This window comes from Acanthochromis polyacanthus, chromosome 13 (assembly GCF_021347895.1).
Source record: "Acanthochromis polyacanthus isolate Apoly-LR-REF ecotype Palm Island chromosome 13, KAUST_Apoly_ChrSc, whole genome shotgun sequence".
Taxonomy (NCBI): Eukaryota; Metazoa; Chordata; class Actinopteri; family Pomacentridae; genus Acanthochromis; species Acanthochromis polyacanthus.
Window position 1 is genome coordinate 13,547,928 of NC_067125.1, and position 24,813 is coordinate 13,572,740.

The following is a 24,813-nucleotide window of genomic DNA, read 5'->3' on the forward strand; positions in this document are numbered from 1 at the left end:
GGGTTATGGTTAGGTTATGGTTAGGGTTATGGTTAGGGTTTTGGTTAGGGACGATGTCATGCAAAATATAGCGTTGGATTCGCCACGGTTTTACATTAAAAATATAATATACCCATTCGTTTGAAATACGTTCTGAGTGGCACGAAAAGTCCGCCGTTTAAAATACATTGGTGCGCATTTCGTGGTGAGCGGCACGAAAAACATGACGAAATCGTGTTGGTGCGCACGAAACCGAAACAAAAATTTACGTGACAGTTTCACGAATCCTCGTGAGATCGGGCTGGAATATACGTAACATATAATTTGCTGTCTTCTTGTCTTATAGGTTGTTGACTTGCAGAAAAATGTTTGGATCCTTGAACAAACGCATCCAGGACTGTATGGCGGAACGAAAAAGTCGCAGGACCAGACTAGTGACCAAAGATGGCCGCTGCAACATTGAATATGGCAACATCAAGTACAGCAAACACTTTGCCTTCCTGGCCGACTTCTGGACCACATTTGTGGAGATCCGGTGGCGGTTTGTCCTCTTCTTTTTCATCGCCTCTTTCACCCTCAGTTGGTTCATCTTTGGCCTGCTGTGGTACTGGATTGCCCGCAGTAATGGAGATCTGACGTGGCAGAATCCCCCTCCAGATCACACTGCATGTATCGACAATGTAGTAGGACTTACCACAGCATTCCTCTACTCCCTGGAAACCCAGACCACTATTGGATATGGTGGGCGAGCACTCACCCCTCTCTGCCCAGGTGCTGTTGCCCTTCTCATCATCCAGTCCCTCGTCGGTGCAATTATCAACTGTTTCATGTGTGGAGTCATCCTATCCAAAATCTCCTTACCCAAGAAAAGGGCAAAAACCATCACATTTAGTGACATGGCTGTTATCAGCCCCAAAAATGGCTCTCTGTGCCTGTCGATCAGAGTGGCCAATTTGCGCAAGACCTTGATGATTGGAAGCCAGATCTATGGTAAGCTGTTGAGAACGACGAACACACCAGATGGGGAGACAATCATCATGGATCAAGTGAACATTGAGTTCATGGTGGACGCTGGAAAGGACAACCTCTTCTTCGTGTGTCCTCTCACTTTGTACCATGTCATTGAAAAGAACAGTCCGTTTTTTGAGATGGCAGTGGACACGCTCCATAAGCAAGAGTTTGAGCTGGTCGTCTTTCTAGACGGCACAGCAGAATCCACGAGCTCCTCCTGCCAAGTGCGGACATCGTTTATTCCTCAGGAGATTATGTGGGGCTACAACTTCTTGCCAATCATCTCCAGAAGCAAGGAGGGCAAGTACAGAGTAGATTTCTCCAATTTCTCTAAAGTGGTGCCAGTGGCCACTGCACACTGTTCCTACTGTTTCCACAACATCAAGGGTCACCACCACCACTCCAGAAATGGAAATGACAACCAGGGATTTGAGGTGATTGATATCAATGATCCTCAGAATGTCACAAAAATGTGAGATGGTGGAGACATTGACTTGCAGAAACTGAGACGGGTGGAGGTTTGTACTTCTCACTGATGAACTCCTCAAGGACAAACAGTTGCCAAAGGCAGGTTGGGAAACATGATGTAATGCAGGGCACTGTGTAGCATTTAAATATGAATTAAAGAAACCTACTTTTTTTGTTATTCTTTTGTGTTTCACACAGATAAGAAATACGTCTGTGGGGTCAGGACAGTCATTGTGAACTATTTGTATGTAAAACCACACCTTCCATTGTCTGCTGACCAAAAACCTGTTTTCAAACGGCAGGCCAGGTCATGCAAAATGATGAAGCTTAAATGCAAGAAGAGAAAGTTTTCTCAATGACTCTCAGTAGGAAGATACATATATGCTCTCGCTTTTAATGAAGATAAGTAGTACTAATTTACCGCTGGCCTTTTATCAGGTTTATACCACATGTAAAGGCAGAAAAACCAAAGCCAATATATTATCCTCTCTACAAATCTTGCCATTACTTGAAGAACTAGTGTTGGGGGGAAAAAGCTAGTTTCATGAGTGACAAAAAGATGAAATGGTTGTTCAATAATTCATGCAACTGTATGCTGTTGTGCACAAGTAAAAACTTGGACTTGAACCATTAAAATGTGCTTAACAATTCAAATACTGACGCATTAGCAAAGGGCTGGGCTCTAGAGCCTGTCATTTAAAACAGTGGTTGATGTAGTTGTGGTTTTCTTCTTGAGTGAAGACACTGTGAGAGAACAAAGCTCTCAGGAAACACTTAAAATATGGCTGCATGCAGCACTGACTATAGAATGATACTCAGTTATGTTTGTAAAGTTGTTTTTGTATCTGATCTCAGGAGGAAATTACATTGTAATAAAGGCTATTTTTGCATTCAAAAAAGATGTCCGTGTCACATTATTATGCTCCGTCTCACCGAACCGAAACGTCACATTAGCACTGTGATCAAAAAGGTCAAAGCAACATAATGACAGGTGCCAACCCCCATTGTGGCTTTTTATCTGTAAACAAAGTGAAGTTGTGACAGCAAACAGGGATCCAAACACAGCAGAGTAGAAGTGTTTGGGAGATGAAAGCTGAAAGCTTACTGCCCATTATTTAGCCCGCAGAATCTGAACATGAAACCGGAATTCTCCATTTGCAGAAATAACAGCACATACTGTATGCTAGCATGAAGCTTTAACAGGTTTCCTTAAGGCGGACCTCCCGCCATGACCTCTCTAATGAACTGCATATGATGAAGTGTTTTGTATGAGTCTGCAGGGATGCTGCTGTAGCAAGTGATAGAATAATGAACAAGGCTAGGGAGTAAAGGATTATCAATATTACTGACAAGTGTGCAAAGTTACTGAAATAACTGTCTCTTGATAGCTGTTTACTGTGTCTGTGATACATATGTTTGTCTACATGCAGGCTAATAGGTCTGTAGCTATCATTTACCGTAGACAGCATGCATACATGCTGACTGTTACATTGCTAACACCTTTCATTTCAGGCTGTATCCAGGAGGAGAATTACAGAACACCAAGGAAAATACTGTACAAACCTATAAACTGATGCATGATATCAAGACACGGTGATTTTACACCTCCTTCTTTAGGTGTCTTTTTCTTCTGAATGAGGCACATCTAATCTGCATGTGCAGGTTTAAGTGACAGTCAGCTGGGATATAACATTTGCATTGCACCATAAGGATGTGAAGGTCAGAGAAGTAGATGGGCGTATAGACAGCACTGAGTTTATGATGTGTTCAACCTGTGCTATTGCACTGACATTTATACCATGTAGAAATGACACAGTGACTCCTCAGATTCATTCAAACTATGGAAATAGCCAAACCATCACACAAAACCATCCAAAATCTGAGTGGAGTGCATGTTGCCAACCTTGTTAAGTCAACATTAAAATGTGATAGAGGTAAAAATGAGTCATTATTTAAAAATCAGGACTGACAGAATGTGCATATCTGTCTCATTACTGTCAGTGTCTACAAACAAGAGCGAACACAGTTCCTTTGCTCACAGCTTGTGGCCTCGCTTGTTGATTTAAAACCCGACAGAACTGAAAAGGGTGTAAACACAGTTTACTGTTGTTTCTGCTGTGACAGAATATAATTTGTGATCTTCAAGGCATCAAGAAAAGAAAGCCAGTTAGCTTTCCTACCATCTAACATAAACTCATTGGCTAATTTCCAAATACAGACACAATTTTACCCTATCTTATAATCTTATATAGGGTAGACAAAAAGCTAGAAACATCTACAAGTATTACACAAGTATTGAGCTGTACAGTTCAACAGCATCATAAATTAAAGCCTCGGAAATGACCATAATGTTGAGTCCAGGCTTTGCTGAAAACAGAACATTATAACCTTCATGAAGATGGGATTTATTGCAGGCCTGTTCTATTACCTTGTATGTTAGGTGAGGGTATATTCTCTTAATGGGACACTACATTTCAGTAGTGTCTGAATTTATCATAGTCATTTATCATCTTCTCAACTAATGCAGAAAACTAGTTATCTTTCTACAGGTGTGAATATTTCCATATGTAATAAACAAATGTAACCCATTACTGCTGTCCTTAAGGAACAACAAATAGTCTAATGATTAACAGCCATAAGAATTTGTACTGAGTTGTCATCAGCTCGAGGCAAATTAATTTTCGACCTTGGCACAACAAAGACAAATGTTGTGCAAATGTACACATCACTATCTCGACTGTCGTACTGTGCTGTTCTGGTGTCTTTGTTCCTTGTTGTCATCTGTCCTGACATCCTAGTGAAGCCAAAAGCAGGCAATAGAGGATCACTTGAGAGGTAAAAACATTTATTTTGTCACATTTTTCTATACAAAAGCCCTTTTTCAAAAGGTATTACTTCATACATTGCAGGAATGACAATAATAATAATACACTGGTTAATTGTAAAATTATACACACACATATATTTATATATATATTTATATATATATATATATTTGATATCCAAAATACATTGCATATATGAAGTAGCACTGATCCCTTTTCTTCGATAACAGTTGTGAAACATGACGGTAAAGGGTACATTAGAATAATTTCTTTATGCTACAAATTAAATGTTCCCTTTTTAATTTGTTCTTTGAAAGCTATAAATCTTCAAGAGAAGCTGGTTGTGGATATTAATACTGTTGGTACTATTTGGCATAAAATACCTGAAAATCATTCATGTACAGAAAAAGCTACCAATGCCAGGGCTATTTGGCATGAAAAATGATGAATGATCCAACACCATCACATGTTGCATATACAGGAAAGGTATCCCTGGCTATTGGATTATGATTCAAGCAGGCATTCGTGACTTTGGGGATACAAGAAAATATCTTTTACACTTAAAAGGCACTTAGGATGTTAAAAACCGAATTCCAGAAATAATAACAATAACAAGAAAACAAAAATGTTAAAATGTATTGCCCAAATGTACAGATATATAAACGCTTAAAATGCTTAACAAACTACTTAGCAGAAATGGACTTAAAAGGTTTGCATTTTTGACCGAGGTCAACTCGTATTAATTCTCTTGACTTTTTATACTGTGTCACATATGAAAATAACTCTGCATAATTTATACAGTAAGTTGCTTTAATGCCTAGTTGACTGATGCTTATAAAATAATAAAAAATAGGTCTGACAAACGCACAGCGTTTGCGAATCTGAGGATTTCTTTGTTTCATCTCGTCATACTTTACTGGTTTTGTTCTTTGATAAACTACTTTGTCCCAAGTAATTTATTTTCAAGTGTTCATTTTCAGTTACACTAAAGGCATACGTTTGATATAAACAGCTTTGAACACCTGAAGATGGATATGTTTTGACACACTGATGATGATGAAATCCTGACTTGAGATTCATGTGCATTTTGCTGGGCTTTAAGATCAGTGAGAAACTAACATTCAAACACACATGCTGCTCTCAAACTAGGATCCAGCCCTGGTAAAAATGCAACTTGACTCAAACATGACTTACTGCTAAGCCACTTCTTTGTGCTGACCTACGCGGTCCTGACTGGCCTACAAAGAGGAAAGAGATGGCACCATGGTAGCCGTTATTGTCAGAGTGCACTTCAAAATCAAAAATTGTCAGATTTTTGGAGTGATCATTTATTCTATGCACTCTTAAGATGTAGTGCTGTCTTGTCTGGAATTTATAGACAAGATGTGGTTTAAATCAGCAGTTAAAGCATGGCACTAACTCTGTGAGGGTTAGAGCTTTGAATCTCATTACAGCACATATTAAAGCTGGATGGACACTCAAAGCACTGTGAGTCACTTTGGACAGAAAAAAAAACATCCACTACATGACAGTAGATTATCTACACGTCTGTAATCCCATCTGCAAAAAGGCACTTTCAACTTTTAGATTCATGAGCCGAAGTGTGAAGGAGTTAATTTCTCCATTAAAAGTTGTCTTTTTGTTACTACTAAATACATACATCTGACAAATTTTGATTTTGCTGAAGGGTATCCCTTTTACGTGGTTTACAAACCAGAAGACATTCACATTAATACTGACATGGTCGAGCAACAACACATCTGGAAATGGCATGGCTGAAAGGCAACAACATGGCAAACATTTAATAGCCTAGTGTGTGGCCCACTGAAAACATCTGACCTGGGTTGAATTATTGTTGCAAATTACTGCAATTATATCCTTACTCAGCTTCCTCAACACAATTGAGCCAACTGTACAACATTGCCCCTCTTGAACTCCACACACGGCACACAGAAAACGATTTAAGCAACTGAGTTCACCCAGGTCAGCAAAACATACAGCGCTTCCTTCTACGGCATTTAACTCTTCTCTAGCCTTCCAGTTTGGAGGATAAATTAAACGGCATATTGAATGGCATATTCCAGTTGCCAGATTTCATTCAGTGCTGAGAAAAGTCCATCTCATTGAGAGCTTCTTCTTGTCCAGCGAATTCCAGAAGACTCTCCACACACACATAAAAAAGATGCAGATGAATAGACAAGCAGACAGATACAGTGGAAACAGAAGGCTAGATGTGGTGGGGATAAGAAACCCCAACAAGGCAGTTGGCGAGTGGAAAAGGCAGATGTTTTAAAGCACAATGCACATAATGTACTGCGAAGGATGTAGATTGAGACCCATAAGTAATAGGCCCATGTCTGGTTTTGTAGCGGGGGGAGGAGACAGACAGACTTGTCTCCTGTTTTCAGGCTTGGGGAGGTTCAAAAAGGGACACCTACTGGCTTGTGGGTGCAGCTTTGAGGGGATTGGAAAAGAAAGGCACAGGAAACTCAGACGCACGTTCATAAAACATAACCACATAGTTGCTAGTCTTGTAAAAGGTAAGTAGTATTCCATTTTGGACCGTAACATCCAGTTGTTTATAGAATTTTACAAAAAGAAAAACTCCTTCAATTTAAACATCCTTCATTCAGGAGCAAAATTTCTTCAGAGGACAAATCGCCTCGATCATTAAGTCTTCATTGGTTTGGCATCATTGGGAGTGCAGGTCAGCATTTGTGGAAAGGGGGGGGTTTCAAGGATGGTGGATGGTAAGAAAGGCTTGTTTTTAATAGTAACTGCCCAAGTGGGATGGCACATGAGTGTTAGGATGGCGAGGAACATTTGGGTTGGGGTAGATACCTGCAGTGGGCGAGCTCCAGTACTGAGCAGTGGGTCCAAAGAAATTGGAGGAGGTGACTGGCATGGATGGAGGGTGCGGAGATACAAAGTTGACCTTCTGCTGGTGGGCGTGGTAGGAAGGCACATAGGCTAGGTCCGAGGGGTACTTATACATAGAGGACTCGGTGGGGTGCGGCTGCAGTGCCTGAGCAATGCCATGGAAGTCGAACTTGTAGGCGTAGCGCTTGCCATGCACCTTGGTCATGATATTTTTGTCATAGTAGTAGCGCAGCGCGCGGCTCAGCTTGTCATAGTTCATGTTGGGCTTGCTCTTCCGCTCGCCCCAGCGCCGCGCCACTTCATCCGGATCTGTCATCTTAAATTCACCATTGGTGCCCTCCCATGTGATGCAGCCAGCGTTGGCGCTGTCAGACAAGAGCTCCAGGAGGAACTGCCACAGCTGGATCTGACCTGAACCTGATGGTGAACACAAATCCAGACCTTGGTCAAGCACAGATACAAAATTCTGTGTTTACTGGAGCTTTTTTTAAAAAAAAAAAAAAAAAAAAACCTTCCACAACCACTGCATGATTCATTATAAAGACTTAGAGAATCCTACCTGGGTTGGCAAGACGACTACTGGTGGGACCCAGAATCTGGTATGGATCTGTGCGAAAAAAGGAGAGCTGTGTTAGTCTACATGTTGCTGATTGCTGTAGTAATATAGAACTTTATTTGGCCCATGAAAGTTAGTGTGGAACACTGTAAACCTGTCAGTGAGCAACAGGTCATTGTCCAATTTAAAACCTAACAATATGACACAGATCTAATTACATTTCCATTTAGGTTAATTAAACTAAATATTCAAAACAGACAATATTATGCAGCGAAGTTGATTTAGAAGTTGGTCCGGATCCCTGCGCTCTTTACAATCTCTAAGGATTGAAGTGACCAGAAAAAAGCAATTACATATGTTCATAGATATGTGGTTGGGAGGCAGTAAACTAAAAAAAAAAACAACTCAAACACTCTTTGGTAAGCATTATCAAAATGTTCTATAAGAATCTTCCCTGAAATCAATCTGGCAACCAAACATAAAGAGAACAAATTTCAGGATCAGGCAGTAGAATACAATTCTCTTATCAATGCAGAGCAATTATGGTGTTGACTATCAACACACAAAGGAAAAAGCCTCTGTCAAGACAGCTGGTACAAAAGGAAGCTGATATTCATGCTAACGAATATCTTTCGATTCTGTGCTTGTATCAAATGCACCAAGAAAGAGACCAAGTAATGTGTTACCTGGCTGAGGTCTGGGCTGCTCAGTGGTCTTGGTCACATTCTGAGTAACCACTGGTGATCCTGCAGAGAGAGAGATGCAATCAGTGGAAGACAAGTTGGAAGGAGAGAGGGACTTAAAAAAAAAAGGTTCAGAGAAAACATCAGTGAGATGACTACAGATAACCAAGCTACACATCTTGAGGGCATGTCAGCAGAAGTCCAAAGTAAACAAGGCAGTAGCTGGTGGCTGGATTGACTTCTTTTGCCTTTGTAATCTTTGGGAGTCCATCCCACATGTCTAGACTGTGGATGTTGGAACTGGAACTGTCCCCAGTTGCGATGCAGACTCAGTTTAAATAGTATTTGCAAATTATTTGGTGGTTTTAACTTCTACAGGGTGCCAAATGAAAAGATTCAGCTGAAATGTAAAATCATACTCCCTTTCAGTAGCTTACATCTGCTCACCCTGGCCAGTTATTACTGAAAATGAGTCATTTTGTGTCCTCACCTTTGCCACTGTGCATGTTGTTAGACCATCCTGTCCGCCGTACAGCATCATAGGAAGGGTCTAACAAAGAGAGAGGAAATACCAAGTTAATTAACAGTTGACAGTTGCTTTTTTTTTACAACAAGGGTAAAAAAAAATGAGGATAGTTGATGCCCTTCAGTTCTGGAGAATTAAAAATGGCTCATAATTTCCTAAAGTACAATCACAGAATTGGCTTGTGTACAGAAAATGTTACATTTCATTGTGTGCTAGCCAATCGCAGGAACGCAACGGTTACAGAACGCCAACAGGAAGACCAGTGCCAAACAGCATTAATAAATCCATCAAAACATGCCAAAAGATATTCTTCACAGGATATCTGGACATGGTAATGTGGTTTTGTTTGGCACCATGAGGTGGTTTAAACGTAGATGGCACAATCTTTGACAGAGCGTACAGTTGGTTGAGCAGCTTGCAACACCCTGACCACAAATAAAAGGAGTGATGCAAATTTACGGACAACGGAGATACAGACATTGGAAGACAATACATGCACATAATACCCCCCCTCATCCCATCTCCCCTCACAAGGGGCTTTCATGAAACCTTGACAGAGAGCCAAACTGGCCCGGTTTGCATGAGTTCTACCTGCTGTGTGTCTGTGGTTCAAACCTGGCTGAGTGTGAAGCTGGACAGCTTCCAGTAACAATCAATCCCTCTGACACAAGCAGATAAAACAGAGGCTGTATCGTTCCCTTGGCAATGTCTCAAAAACGCCCCGATATTCTCACCGCGCACCTGGCCAGCACCCTTGATGGTTTGTATTATTAAAGGCTAAAACAGTTCAAACAGTTGCAAGCACACAGGGAAATATGATGCGCATTGTGACCAGAGATTCTTCACACTGTGTTGTGCCCAACATGCTATTCACAGCGTTATCATCATCTGCAAATCTTTTTGTCAGCAGCGTTTTGCCCAGAGGGCAGCAGATAGAGACAGTGTAATGGTGATGACAGAGGTTATTGATGGGATCAGCAAGCTGTTAGAAGGTCAAGAGGCAATTCCCTTTCCCATCAGTGCAGCTGAACTTTTGAGAAGCAAGCTAATTGACAGTCAAAGTTGGAGGTTACAATTCCTTGTTTTATGAATCAGGGACTGTATTCTTAATTCCTATTCTGCAAAAAGGGACGTAATAAAGCCCCTTGTTATATCACAGATGGATTGTTTCATCAACTTATTTACTATGACTACAGCAAATGGTAAACAGTTAACCATCCATACAAGTGAATTCATGTCCAACAATACACATAACCTAAGATAGGTACACACCTAATACATTAATTAAGGGTAATTCCACATACGGCACCAGTTTTACCAGAAAATTCATAACTGAGACATCTGCAGAGTAGTTTGCCTAACCTGAAGCATAATTATGAGAATGCTGACAACTGATAATGGCCATTTAATTAACTGATAGCATTCACAGCCGGTGACCTAAGAATCCTCTAGACTACATCTATCTTCTCTCAGATATGGGAGCCACTTTTAGTGCTATAATACTTTGTGAAGCAGGACACAAACTAAAGTCCTGAAGTGACACACTCCTTATTTTTAGGAGTTTCTCCTGTCTCAGTCAGTTGGAAGCTACTTTCAACCTTAGGATGTTTTGTGAAGACAGACCCCAGGCAACTTGGCAGTCAAGGTGAAGGGTACTTTGGTTAATAAAGACAAACAGGTCCTCGTCTCAAAGACATGTTGTTTTTACACAGGATGCAATTTTGTCAATTTGTGTTTAATGGTCATGAGAATGGCAAGTTTTGACACTTCATAGGTGAATGAACATGCTGATTCCAGACACTCCTGTTCTGTTTTATGTGAAAACTTATTTCCATCTATTCATTTTATGTTACTGCATTAGAGTAGTTAAGATCCTGTGGAGATATTCTACAAATCAGCTATTCAGTTTTCTTTCACGTAATTCCACTTATTCATCTAAACTTTATAAATCTTTCTGTTCATGCATGTGAGAGTAGAGCTTTATACAAGGCACACATTGTTACTTTTTGTAAATGTGCCATTTTTTAATTTTTAACTTGTGTGGGGAAAAAAAACTTCACTTCAAAACTACGTTTAGTCTTTGGGTGTAACCTTGACCCATAGGACCTGATATGGACACACCAGGGGAACATCCAGTGACAACAAACTCGTCACCAGCTTTCACTGCATGTTCAGATGTTTCGAAACACCGTACAACACTGCCCTCCTGTGGATTAGAGCCTGCTGACATCTTGGTTTCCTTAAAATAAATGACAAATATTAAAATATTCTAAATCTAACTCCTTATTTCTCCCTATAACATTTAACTCTAGAGTCAAACCCCAGTGCAACCAGGAAAACAGCATTATTCTGGTAAACGGCCACACAAGTATTTTTTTTTACTCATTTATAATACACCATTGAAAATGCAATAATTAACTCACTTCAAATTCAATTATGCGTCTTGTGCTACTTTCAAAGGATGTTTTGTTGTCTGATTTTCCCTTTCCTCACTAGCAGAATATCCTCACATGGGAACATTTCCTGTTGCTCAGGGACCTTTTGGTCTCCTCGCTAATTTCTACCTTTTCAACTTTTAACCCTCCCTCCACGCTTCATCAAGGGAGTCATTCCTATCTGCAGAGAATAAATGTCTTTGTGACTCAATAAAATGTATCAAGTGAAAGAAAAAGAAGCGGGGAACGGTGCAAGTGGCACCACGAGTACAGAATAAAATGAAGGATAGGCGCTTGCAACGAAAACGGATTGAATTAGAATATGATCAAATGACTGAAAGAAAGGCGAGGGTAATAGAAATAAAGACAAAAAGAGGGAGAGGAGGGACAAACAACAAGCGGGCTGCCGTGGCTCAGTGGGGCTGTCAGGTTCAATCTGGTGTGGGCCGGCAGGATAGCCAAGGAGCAGTGACTGGGGGAGAGTCCTGGGAGACTTGCGTTTCCTGCCTGGTTTGCCTGCAGACAACCTCTCTTTGTTTTACTGGCCCTTTTTTCCCCTCTGCTCACCGCCAGTCTCCCCCCCCACTCTTTACCTCCACACCCCTCACCCCCATCCACTCTCAACCACCCCGAAAAAAAACACAACGGGGCTACCTCCACCTACGTGCATGGAGGGTTTAGATTAGACGATGGGAGAGAAGCGGAGACGAATGAAGGGGAGATGAGAGAGAAGGTGAAGGAATCGAAAAAAAGACTGAAAAGCAGACGGATGAAGATATGCAGACAGTGAGTAAGTGCATGAAAAGGCATGAAGGAGAAAAGAAGAGAAGAGAGTAAAGAGAGAAAAATAATGAAAAAAGAAAAGCACTGAGTCAGACAAAACACAACTTTGGAATTCGAAAGGAAAACAATGGCAGCAAACCCGGCTACTGTCTGGTATGGGTGGGTGGGGGGTGGGGGGTGTTTAGTGATAATAAGAAACCCTGAGTGGTTGGCAGCATTTAACCTCCAAAATCGATTTTTACCTTCATCCATTTGCAAGCAAGAATGAAGCCCTAAGAACGCCAAAAATCTCACTTTGCACGCAGCAGTTCAACCTTTTCTCTGGATAATCGGGCTTAGTGGAAGGTAGGGGGAAGTAGAAGTGAAAGCGCAGAAGAAGGAAGAAGCAGCACAGATGTACAATGTACAAAAGCCCAAGTGGTTGGGGGTACGCGGCACAAGCCAACCACGCAAACACAAAACCGAGTATGCACACACAGGGCCTCCTCATCCCCAACCTCTCCTCCTCCTCCTCCCCCCCAGCCCCACCACCCCGCCCTCCCGCCTTCATTTTTCCAGGCCTCGCTCTGACTGCGACTTGAGCCAGTTTCCACTCTGGTCTGGGGTGTGGTGCACGCTCCTGGGAGACTTCAACTGCAGGACCAGTTAGTCAAAACAAGGCCCGAGTGCTAGACAGAGAGGGAGAGAGAGAGAGACGGCAGAGAGACGTAGAGGGTGAGGAAGAAAAGACAGAGGGAGACAGAGTGGGAGAGAGAGGGAGAGAAAAGACAAATCGACTGACAGAGAAAGAGAGACAGACAGACAGAAAAAGAGTGGAGAAGGAGAGACTCGAGCCGTGGACTGCTTTTAACCCAGAGTCTGAGCCAAAGAGAGAGACCCAGACAGGGTAAACTTTTTTTTTAATACCCATAATACAGGTGCTTTAAAAGCCATCTGTGTGAGGAAGGAGCCATAAGAGGAGGAGAATGATGGCAGAGTACAGGAGTTAGACACAGCGGGGAGACAGTAGGTGCACCAGAACAGAAAGAAAATTTACAACTACTATAAAGCTATGTTAGCTGACCGTTTGAAGTATGGATTTCATTTTTGCACTTATTTTTGCGACTAAAAATTAAACGGTAAGACAGGTTGTTCACATAATAGCACATCTCAAGCTGTTTTGGCCATGACTTGACAGGAAATAAATACATTCACAGAGGTGAATCATCATCTTTACTCATTCACTGAGAAACGGCAGAGAATGTCGAGTGTTTTTGCTGCAAATTACAGCATTACAAAATTCCATACCAGCAAGACGAGAAGGAAAAGGTGCAGAAAAGAAGCAAGAAATCTACCCTGAACATATACACTATATATGATATACATGTACTTCCCTACATACTGTCGAGGAAATCTGCCTATAAGCCTTAAACTCATGAATAACACAATACACACTCAAGAGAAATGTAAATGCATACTGTAATACATGCTGCACGAAGACATGCAGAAACCCACACACACACACACACACACACACACACACGCCTATCCACAGGCAAATAGCAGACAGACTTTAGATACACACAGAGAGCCACACACACACACATCCGCACGCACACCCTTTCATAGCGGCTGCATTCCGTGTTTTATATGCTCTCTTTTATTCATAACATTGCATTTTACACCACAGAGTCTGGAGGAGATTAAGGGTTGTCTCCTGCTGTATGCTCGTGCTTACTCTACCCCAAAGAGCCTGTATGGTATTTGACTGTTCTCAAAAGGCAATATGAACTTGAACATCTGGCAGCGCTGATCTGAGCATGTGCTGATAAAGGCTTCTCCAGAAGCAAGACACCTTTTATTGTCGAGTCACAAAGCCCCAGCTCCGATTTTGATGTTTTTCTTTCATCTTGCCTCACCTTTTCACTCAATTTTGCTTGAAAGTGACATTTTGTAATATTCAAAAGTGATTGAAAATGTAAGTTTTTCTGGTTGTATTGCCTCAATCTGGAAAAGTGAGGATTTTGGTGATAAAAGACTCTCATTTAGCTACAGAGGCAAAACTGACGCTGGGATCTTGGGACACAACTATAGAGAGGCAGAGTCAGTGTTACAGAAGCCCATAATAGAGATCACCTCTTGTGAAAGGGAAATGCTGTTGAAGGGAGTGACCCTCTATCCCTGCCAGTCCAAATACCTGGTGCTGAGAACCAGGAAGGCCGGGGTCGGGGGTGACTGAGCAGAATCTTATCTGGCCTGCCCATTGGTCTATTAGTATGGAGCTGGGCGAGAACAAGTACATGGCCTGGTAGCTCTCACCATTGGAGCAGATAGAGAGAAGCCGAGGGCATTCTCTGACACTTATCAGAGCTAGTATTTCCTTTGCCGCTGCCTTGATAGGGCCCCTCATCCTGTGAGCAAGGCTATCACTGTTATTGCAGTCCTTTCTCCCGTCTCTGGTGGTGACACCGTATGGCCGATGTAAAGGATGTGTATCTTTCTTTTACAGATACACAGCCTTCGCCTATTCAAGTCGTGTCAGCACAAAACCGTGTTTGCGGAGTGAAAAGGCATCGAGGGGAATTGAACAGTCATCTTGAGCTGCCGTGGGCATTTTTCTTAGACACTAAGCAAACTTTTTTGCAAGGGTTTTCAAAAGTGAAACATTAAAAGCTACTACAACAGGTCACATCTGATGTCCTCTTTTTCTAAATTATGGAGATTTATTGTTAATGTAAGCTAGTTTAAACTTAATGTAAGTGTGTGTAAGTTTCAGTGAATCGTTTGGATCTTGTAAGTATTGCTCGGCCGAGATGCTTGTTAAAACAATTACAAAACAGTTCACATGATAACAAGTCATGGAAAAAGCTCATCTTAATAGTTTTTTAATTCATTATTTACCAATAAACAGACCTACGGCAAGTATCACAGCAAGATGAGCTGATATCTATTGTTTGTATTGGTTCCAGGCTATGTACATTTTAAGATACTTGAAAATGAAGAATTAATCAAACTAAATGACTTCTAAATAACTAAAAGCTGAGTTCAGATGATCTGTATCCAAAAAAGAGAAACGGCCTCAAACAACAATCAGATTTGTCTTCTGGTTTTATAAGCAATAGTACAACTGGCACATGAAATTGGACATTATAAAAGATATTTCACTGTGCCCCATGTTTGACTGTTTGACTGGCACACATAGTGACAGTATGGTGGCACTAGTAACATAGTGACTAACAGCTCAACAACAAGAGGTGGAATTTTGCTGTCCAAAATGACAACCAGTGGCACTGCCAGTCTCTACGGCACATATTTTACGGTTAGTCCCCCTTCAGCTGCCTGGCATCCTCTGTGCCATGAATTCACTCAGACTCACACACATACACTCCTTTCCGCTCCTGTCTGGTCTGACGCGGCCAATCAGCCTCTTCTGCCATGTTTACCGTACACATTGTTGCTTCAGCACCTGTCTGTGATGCCTGCCTTTCCAGTAAACAGCCTCATTCACATATCATCTTTCCTTGAATCATCGCATTTGCAGTCTGTTCATGCCCTCGCTGCTATGGAAAGAACTCATCAACACTCTGCTTTTGTCCTGCTGTTAATATGCCTCTGGTCTGTTACCGCATGCACCTCTGAGCCACTACACGTCACAGCGTTCAGATAAGCAGTTCTGAATAGCGCAGTCTGCAGTTGCGGCTTGGCTCATACTGTTTTAACAACACAAAAGGTGCACCTGCCCAGAGCTTTGTCACTGGCAATCAGTGACTGCATATGCTTTGGTTTTGTGAGTGGGCTGTATTCTCAAGTGAGTGCAGGCTTTGTGTGTATGCATAGCAGGTATAGTGATCCTAGGTTTCAACAAGGACTACCTATATCTCTTTCATTCTATGCTTTTGTCTTCCATGTTTTTCTTTATCCTTAGAAGCAACCCTGTCATCTTACTCTCTTGGTATACAGACGCCAAACAGATATTAGAATAAAAGACAGAGAATTTGACAAAAAAAAGGTGTTCCTACCCTCTTTGGCAGCCAGGCGTGGGGATGGATCCGTGTGAGATGGTGTATTGTAGGATAATGATGAACTACCTGCAAAAAAGAGCATAGAAAGATTTAATGAATACAATCCAATGAGTGACTTTTAGTGTATGCAGTCTTTCAGAATATTTACAGGTGTGAATTTGTGTGTTAGGCATGATAAAATTGCTTTTAAGGTATCTGCAATTTAGAGCAACTCAAGTAAAAACTCGCTAAGGTTTGTGTGACAAACAGATCAAATAGTTTAACGATAGCCAGCAGGTGGCAGTAGAAAGTTCAGCTCAATTATACTGTCAAACAGCAGCAGATAGACCTTTCTATGTCTTGACTTAAGCTCCTGTTTTGTCTTTAAAAAGTAGTCTCAAGTGGGAAATAGTTTATGACAAATAAATCTAGTTCCAAATACAGCAAATTCAGCACATAAGCAGTTCTTTAAATGTAGGAAAACCCCTGCAGCTTGTCAGCACTTTAAGTGCAACTGCTACTCCTGAATAAGTCGAGACAGGGAGGTGAGAGTCCTCATATGGCTGCCTATTCATTTCACCTTATGGAGCAGAACTCTGCACTGCATTCCTCCACTTACACAGGCACCCTGGGCGGCACCAAAATGCTCTCTTAATTTTAGCTGCCCCCAGGCATAAATCAGCGAGTGGAAAAACAGACCCAAAAATGCACAGAGAAAACACAAGAGCAGTTACTACAAGGAGAGTGTGGAGAAGATTTAGCACTGGGACGGCTACGGGGAGTTACTGTGCAGGGAGGATACCTTTTCTGAATGGAGCAGTCTGAGAGACAGCCTAAAATACAAGTGGAAAGGAAAAAAATCCAGCAAGTTTGTGATGCTTTCTTGGGAGTCGATGCAGAATCGTTAGCTAACATGCTGCGCTTCTGACTAGGGGCCTGTTTTTTTAGGGGCTGGCTTGGGGTGGGGGGGAGTGTGGAGTGCCGCACAAATGTATTCTAACCTCCCAACACCCCACCCCTCCTACTACTACCTACTCTGTGGCACCCCCAAGGCTCTGGGTCTAGTTTAGAAAGCTGGGGGCCTCAGAACAGGGGAGCCATTGTATGAGGAAGGGTCCCTGCACAGCAATCAAATGCAGCTCCCCGTACAAAAATAATTCCACACGCGGAGTGTAAGCGCAGAGGGGCAAACGAGCCACCAAAGCACCATCTCTGGAATGAGGGAGAAAGCGTAAGAGAAATATGAACAGACATGGAACCAAGTGAGGAGGAGGAGGAGGAAGGATGAAGGAGGAAAGGGCTGTTAACCCTTTTCCTACTGTGTGCCACATATGTGGGCTGACCCAGACAGGCAAACAGGCAGCATTGCTGAGAAAACCTCAAACCATCCCACAGAGAAATTCAGGGCTGCTGTATAGGGAGAGAGTGAGAGTGAGTGAGAGCGTAGGGGTGAGTAAGTGAGAGAGAGGGAGTGGGGAGAGAGACGCCACAGCTGACAGTTTGGTGGAGTGAGTCGTGGCTGTGCTGCCTATTTATTTGGACGGCCTCTTCCTCTCTCAGAAAACAAACACGTCCCGGTAATCTGACAGCACAGTGGGCCGACTGGCCAGTGTTCCGCCTTTAAGACCCTCACTCTCTCCCTCCCAACCCACATCTGCTCAGAGTCTGATAGATTACATAACTTCCACAAACAATTTTCTTTTCTCTCCTTCCTCTGACTGATGGCTGTTTCAAAAGCCCCGTCCTCCAGTTTGACCTGTCCATAATATTGATGGATATTTTTGGGGTCTTGTGCAGCATTGTCACAGACCTCCAGCGGGCCCCTTGCTGTTTATTCTATGAAGCTATATGATACCAATGCCTCAACCATGTGGTCTGAGCTTTGTCAACAAACTGAGGGTCCCAGTCACCCAGTTATGGGCATCTTGCCACCTAAAGGGGGGTAAATGCACTCCAGGCATCCTTTTAGCTCTCTACGATAAAGCTGCACTGAGGAGTCTCACTGTCTCTCTTTATAACAGGTTTATAGTACAAGTGACAAATTCTCTAAAATGCTCTAAAATGACAGAGCTAAGGCACAACTGATACAGATCCTCCATTAAACCTCTGGCAAGACGGTGAAAATTCCTACCTGCCAAACAAAGGCTAGTAGTTGAATAGACTCACTGAATTTCTTTTTTCCTTACAGCTGCAATATTGCGTATTTTTTCACCTGCAATGCATTATTGAGTGAACATAAAAATCCTGGTTCAGTTGTAAAAAAAGAAAGAAAAAGCTAAATTGCTGAACTGTGACTGGGCACAAACCTGCACATGAAATTTTAATGTACTTCACACGTCCTTCACCACGACCTCCACTCCAGTTTTCGCTTTTGCCCATAAAGTACACACTACTTCATTCCAAATTCTGTGTTGCAAAATTGTCCAATATGAGAGTAATTCCAAAGTACACTGGGCTGGGACCTGGGTATTCGAGAGCTGCCTCCACTGCACACAGAAAGTGTGTGTTTAAGGCCTACACTGACAGAGGTTGAGTGATGCTGTTATAGCTCAACAAAAGCTCTCGTATGGAGGCTGTGGCGGATGGATGGATTGACAAAGTGTGTGAACTTGACACAGAGATTACAACCCATCTCCAACCGACAGTCAGCATTGTTTTCGAAGAGCTTCGATAGACCACAACTGAGACCTTCCCCGACCTTGACCATAAAGACTGGAAGTGTTGTGGACGACGTGCCGTCACAAAAGTGTTTATTGCATAACTGTGCACAAGTTAGCTGTAAAAAAAAAAAAAAAGTGCCGGGAATAGTTACAATGAATCAAAGAACCCTGCTTCCTTTCTCACCTTCACACATCTGGCCAATCGCTGCATGAAGTGAGGTGTGAATTTCTAATTGTCCGTTTTCGGAAAGTTGCAGATTTGGATGCAGCACCTCAAAATCCACTTGGAAACATGTTCTCAGAGTTGGTCTTGGAGACGCTCAATAACCCAACAAGGACTTCTGTTGGAATATCCTGGCACCCAAACAATACGCTAACCATAGTTCAGTTCCCATGACCACAAGATTCCCGTAACTTTAACCATGCAGTTGCCATGCACAGGTACTGCAGGAAGAAATGCCAGTGTTGAAAAGTGACCCCAGTTGTACAGAATCCTCTCATACCAGCTTTCCTAACCGGGAATTGGACTGTAAGCGCAATTATTATGTATTTCTAAGCATCCAGCTTCAATTACAGCTGAACTCATCTCAGTGTTTACATGAATAGCAACTGCTTATTATCCATGTCCATTTATGCTAATGTGATATGTACAGAAATTCCTGCAGAGCTAAGTGTCTGACTCCCAGCAGTCAAGTGAGCAGCCGCAGACTTCTCCGTAATGGTGGCTAGCAGCAGACAGCTAACAGTAAAGGGCTCCGAGCCAGGCTGTTGAGCCCCTCTGCACCAGTGATAATCTGCCAATAGAAAGAACTAATGCAAGGGGAGCTCAATAAAAATGTTGTGAGGGGGAGAAATAGGAGAGAGAGAGAGAGAGAGAGAGACTGAGTGAGGGAGAGAGAGAGAGAGAGAGAGAGAGAGAGAGAGTGCTCTCCAGACCTCCTTTTTCCCTACTCAGCCTGCGAGCCCAGATGTTTATGGTCTGTATAAACTATTGAGGTGCTCGAGAATGTCCCCCTTACTCTGGAGCGAGCAGCAGCATTGCAGAAGCCCAGACTTATCTCCCTCTCTCCCTGTCTCTCTCTTTCTCTCTGTCTTAACTCCCTCACTGTAAATCCATCCAGACACACAAGCAATGGCGACAGCTGGGAAACAGAACTATTGCTATTCTCCAACGGCACTCAATCATGACCATCTCGGACCGTTTCCATGCACTTCTAAAAAATACTCCAGCCCCAAGTTTTCTTTCTTTTTTTTTTTTTCCAATTTCACACTCCCTTTCTATAACTGCTTCTCTTGCTCACACCCTCCCTCACTTGTCCTCAGATAACTACTGCAAAATATATCTGTCAGCGATATATATTGTCTCATTCAGTTTCTGCTATTTTGCTTCTTCAGATCATTTCAGCGGATTTGTTCTCAGGTTCTGTCGCGGTCTGTTCCCTGCTCGCTGCCTTCTTAGTTCATTTCTGCCCTCTCTCTCTCTCTCTCATATTGCATCTCTTTGTGTCAGAAGATACAGTCTCTCGTTGTCTGTGGTTTGTTGCTCTGCTCGCTTTCCAGCACATGTGGTATCAAACCGACCTACATGGGTGCGATAAAGCAAACAGTCCGTGGTCCCTCCCTGACAGACTAATTTGAACAAATTCTCAAATTGCACCCCAAATTGAAAGCACATTGGGGTGTGGGCGGCCATCACTTATAAAATCTGGATAAGTGACCAACAATGAGGCCAAAATAATGCACGGGCAACTACCCTTGTTACTGCAAGCAGCTGGCTCGCCAGACAGATGTTCAGTTTGTGCCCACGGTCGCACCAGTGTGGACGTCTGAACGATATTTGTGCGCGTGACGTGGCAGGAATGTTTTGTTATGGTATGGCTGTAGGGTGGGGAAGTGTGTCCCTGCCCTGTGCCAAGTGTACATACAAGGCTTAATGACTCTGAGGAATGTTAATCAGAGGTTCAATAAACAAAACCAAACGCACACATGGCGCACACAGATGTGTATGAAATGATTGCAGTGCCCTCTTGGATCATTCATCTTTGGGGGAGGATGGGGGGTAATCTAGGAATGAGTCGTGAGGTTGGAGGAAGACACCACGTGACCTGTAATCACTAATACTTCCAGGGCTTGGCTCAGCCTTTCCCCCTTCTCTCTCCGTTTCTGCATTCTGGAAGCTCGCCCCAGCTCTCATGAGTAAAGCCAGAGGTCTGTTTTCTGGACGGGCTTACTCCCCGTCTATGATTGTGTTTGTTTGTGCTGTGGAGGTAGAAGAGAGAATGGCTTTAGATTCCAGATCATCAACCCTGCAGGCTCTGCATAAAGTCTCAACCCTTCACCTCCTGCTCCTTCCTTCTCATCCTCCGTTTCAGTCTTCCTTAGACGTTCATTTACTAACATGGTTCTTCTTGCCCTGAGGCTCCCAGCGTCAATAACACATGCTGCCTGCATCTCCGAGAGCTTCCCCAAAAACAGGTCACTCAGCTCAGGCATGGAGCATTTTTTTTTTCTTTTGATTGTTGGGAATGGATCCAAGGCAATTTCAACTGGCAAGTGGAGAGGATTCTCAAGACATCTCTTCTGTCTCCAAAACACACAAGGTCTAAATCAAAAAAAGGGCAGCACTGGGCAGAGTCGCGATGCAGCACGCCTAAGCCGTGGCTAAGTCCCGCAGCCAGTGGCCATAATGAAAACTGCTCGGCGGAGTGTGCCCAGTGGCGGTCAGACAGATCCACCCGCTGCAGCGCTGCACAATGAGGCTGTTATACTCATGACAAGCATCTCTCTCTGCCCAGACGCAGTGCACAGAGAAAACTGTTGACACCCACAAAATACAGTTCCCATTACATCACATCGAGGCCCATCGCAATTTTTTGAGTAATGTTAAATTTAGTTGAGCCATCAGTCACTCCACCCAACGTGCTGTCATGATATTCTGTAGCCGCAGCACAAGCGACTCTCACTACTCTCAAGTACAGAACACCATCACAACACCAGATGTTACATCTTAGACATTAAAATGTCATTTGCATATCGCCTCAGAAAATTGGCTTTGTTTCCCCACGGAAACATATGAAGCCGGATTACGCCAAAGTATTCTTCAAAGGTAAGAGGCTCAAATTTAGTTGCCTCCATTGCGAATTGCAGATCAACTTTCTTTGCTGTGCTGAGCATACAGGCCTAGCGTGATTCCTGAGGCAATGCACCTGGGCTTCATCTTTCCGTGAACCATGTGGAATAAAGCACTGCAAAGTGTAGTGGGGGATGTAGTTGATGGTTATCTCGAGAGGGGAAAGAAACCCTCTTGGTTTCCATAGCTCTGCTTAAGACGGGGTACCCATTATGGAGAAATGAGTTTCCAGGAAAAGCAATTTCTTTGTTTATTGTCGGTAATATGAATATAGTGTGGTGACAAAAAAAGTGTCATGTTGTTTTCCCAGGTCTAGCAAATACGATCCTTTTTGCTCTCACTTCTCATCCAAAAGTAGAGAAAAATATATGAAAAGAGTTTTGTGCTTGACTGTATATTGGTTTTGATTTCCAATCTTTGGCAAAGAGAGAAGCTGCTGCAGACTCAACGTAGGCACAAACAGCAGCATGTACAGCAGGAAGAACACAGTGCAGCAGCATTTCTGTCTTTTCACTGTGCCTCAAATAATCTTCACATCCTGTGTATCCTCGGACAATTTTCTTACATTATCTGTTCTGTTTTATAGCAATTGTTGGACAATTTTTGTTGCAGCCCGATATTTGTTCCAGAGACCGTTCAGCTGATTACCATCTATTGTTCAACTTGATTTGCCCTTCCTTTAATCTTGCACAAAGTGTACTTACTTTCCCTGAGGTAATTGAGATGAGAGAGAAGCACGTCTGCGTTGTACAGGGTGGTGAGCCGGAGGAAGTCGTCCTTGCTCATCTTGCAGAGCTCTTTGCCGTCTGTGTTTTGAAACATCGCCGTGTCGATCTCTAACAGGCCGTACTCCTTGATGGCCCACTCTAGCCACTGGCGCACATGGTCCTGGGACCACAGCGACGGGTCTGCAGGTATACAGATGAAGAGAGTGGAAGTTTATGGACTGAAAAATGCATAGTTGTGGACAGAACTCAGGAAGGACAGCTGGGAAAGTCTTGTATCTCGCTCAGGTAAAAGGATGAAGAGAAAAGAACAAATTGAAAACATGTCAGATAGTAGGCAGAGCGAATACTGTTTTTAACCACATGAACCTCACGTTAATGTTCAGATAAGTCATCTATCGTACAGTAGTGTTCATTTTCAAGCCCTGTCCTGTGATTGTTAAACTCTGTGGTGCTGTGTACATCGCCCCATATGGCAACAATATGAGCTAAAACAAACACAGTATTTTCACCAAGTGCTTGACCCAAGTCTGATACGCTGCACAGCCAGTTTTAAAACCCAACCTTACCACTTGTGGTTAAGGAGTGGCATCCATGTGGAGCTCCTATTAGGTTAGTAAATGAGTGGCCTTTTGCATCAGTTTAGCACTAACACTTGAATAGCCTTTAAAATGGAAAAGTCACCACAGCCCCATTCAATTTCAATTAAATGAATTACATGTGCTCATTTTTGGGAAAATACAGTCATTCTCTCTGGCTTTCTGGTCCTTTCAAAAAGCTTTGACCTGAAACTGCACTTGTTCCTCCCTGAACAGTATTATTTCACATATTGCAAGATTGAATTTGTGAAACCAGCGAAGAAATAAATAGGTCTGGCAGACAAACAATCAATTCTACCTGCATGCTTTCAGTCATGCCCCCGTGGGTGACGTAAAATACTGGAACAATGCTTTACCCCATGAATCAGCTAAGTAAAAATGGGACTCATAAACATTTATAGCATTGGAGAAATTGCACCAAAACAGGGGAGTGACTCGGCCTTTAATCACAGTATAATAAGGCAGTGAGTATACTGTATCGATAGACTACTTTATGGGTTCAGACATAACCAATATTATGCAAACAGTGTCAGACTTCATTTATTTTTTCTTTAATTATACTCAACTTTACACGAGCTGTTAAAACTTACCCGCAGGTACGATGACTCTCCGCTCATTGGTGGTCATGTTGGGGGGAGGAGCGTTCTTCTCATCCATGTAGTTTCCATAGGTCATCTGAGATGTGTCATTACCCCCCACCAGCTTATTACATTTACCCACACTGCAGTCCACTGGAGACTCCCTGCTACACACACACACACACACACACACACACACACACACACACACACACACACACACACACACACAGACCGTAAGTTGTAAAAATATTATCAGCAGATAAATTGGGTGTTGTTGGTTTTCCTCTCTAGCCATTGACTTTGGCATGAGATATTTAGGCGCTACGCTGGCCTGGGCCAAGCATATCAGAGATTAAAAGCAAAAGTGAAGGTTAGTTGCGGTGAAGAAATGACCTGTTGAATGACAAATGACAACAGCAACAACTCTCCAATATATCTGATTTTAAAAACTCATCACTTGGACCATTTAGGAGACACAGGAAGTGGCTGTCATGTCATACCTGGATCCGTTCATGTGCTCATATTCTCTCTTGACATTGACCCGCACTGGCTGGTTGATCCACTCCTGCTGTGGGGGTAAGGGGTTGATTTTGTGGGTCTGGCCGTAGTCCTGTGCACCAGATGCAGTCATGTCTGTTTTGGGGAGAGGGGCAGCAGCAGCGTACGGAGGCTCAAATAGGGACTGGTCTTCACTCACCACTGATAGCGCCTCCTGGAGGTGGAAGGAACACATATTTGGTATGTCTTTCTTGAGTCACATTTAAAAATGTCACACATCGCCATTTATAACAGGATACAGTTTAAATGGTTTTTAAGATCAGTATCACTCTAATGTAGCGGCAGTATATATAAACATATAGGAAGTAGTACACTTTGGATAAGTATTGAACAAAACTATCCTATCTTTCTATGAACAAAACAAACAAAAAATGCAGGCAGGCACATTTAAAGCTCATCAAATAGTAGCTTTAAAGGTGTTGTAGGCAGTTTTT

At 42.7% G+C, this 24,813-nt stretch overlaps 2 protein-coding genes across 6 annotated transcripts in view; one reads left to right on the forward strand and one right to left on the reverse strand.

Moving 5' to 3' along the window:
• Window positions 1–276: 276 nt before the first annotated feature.
• Window positions 277–2,330, forward strand: kcnj1a.1 (potassium inwardly rectifying channel subfamily J member 1a, tandem duplicate 1). Its single transcript, XM_022199658.2, has one exon. It carries the CDS (start codon window positions 345–347, stop codon window positions 1,464–1,466), a length of 1,122 nt encoding a protein of 373 aa, XP_022055350.1. The 5' UTR covers window positions 277–344; the 3' UTR covers window positions 1,467–2,330.
• A 1,956-nt stretch (window positions 2,331–4,286) lies between these two features.
• fli1 (Fli-1 proto-oncogene, ETS transcription factor) overlaps window positions 4,287–24,813 on the reverse strand; it is a 31,593-nt gene continuing 11,066 nt past the window's right edge. For 3 of the 5 annotated variants that reach the window (XM_022199654.2, XM_022199656.2, XM_051957885.1), the window contains 8 exons: window positions 24,322–24,533; window positions 23,831–23,985; window positions 22,621–22,824; window positions 16,145–16,213; window positions 8,893–8,952; window positions 8,406–8,465; window positions 7,723–7,770; window positions 4,287–7,580 (listed from right to left, as the gene is read on the reverse strand). In XM_022199654.2, coding sequence (XP_022055346.1) covers window positions 7,051–7,580; window positions 7,723–7,770; window positions 8,406–8,465; window positions 8,893–8,952; window positions 16,145–16,213; window positions 22,621–22,824; window positions 23,831–23,985; window positions 24,322–24,533 — 1,338 coding nt within the window. In that variant the 3' untranslated portion in view covers window positions 4,287–7,050. The remainder of the gene's footprint in view (window positions 7,581–7,722; window positions 7,771–8,405; window positions 8,466–8,892; window positions 8,953–16,144; window positions 16,214–22,620; window positions 22,825–23,830; window positions 23,986–24,321; window positions 24,534–24,813) is intronic. The other 2 variants (XM_022199655.2, XM_022199657.2) reach the window with 1 other exon arrangement.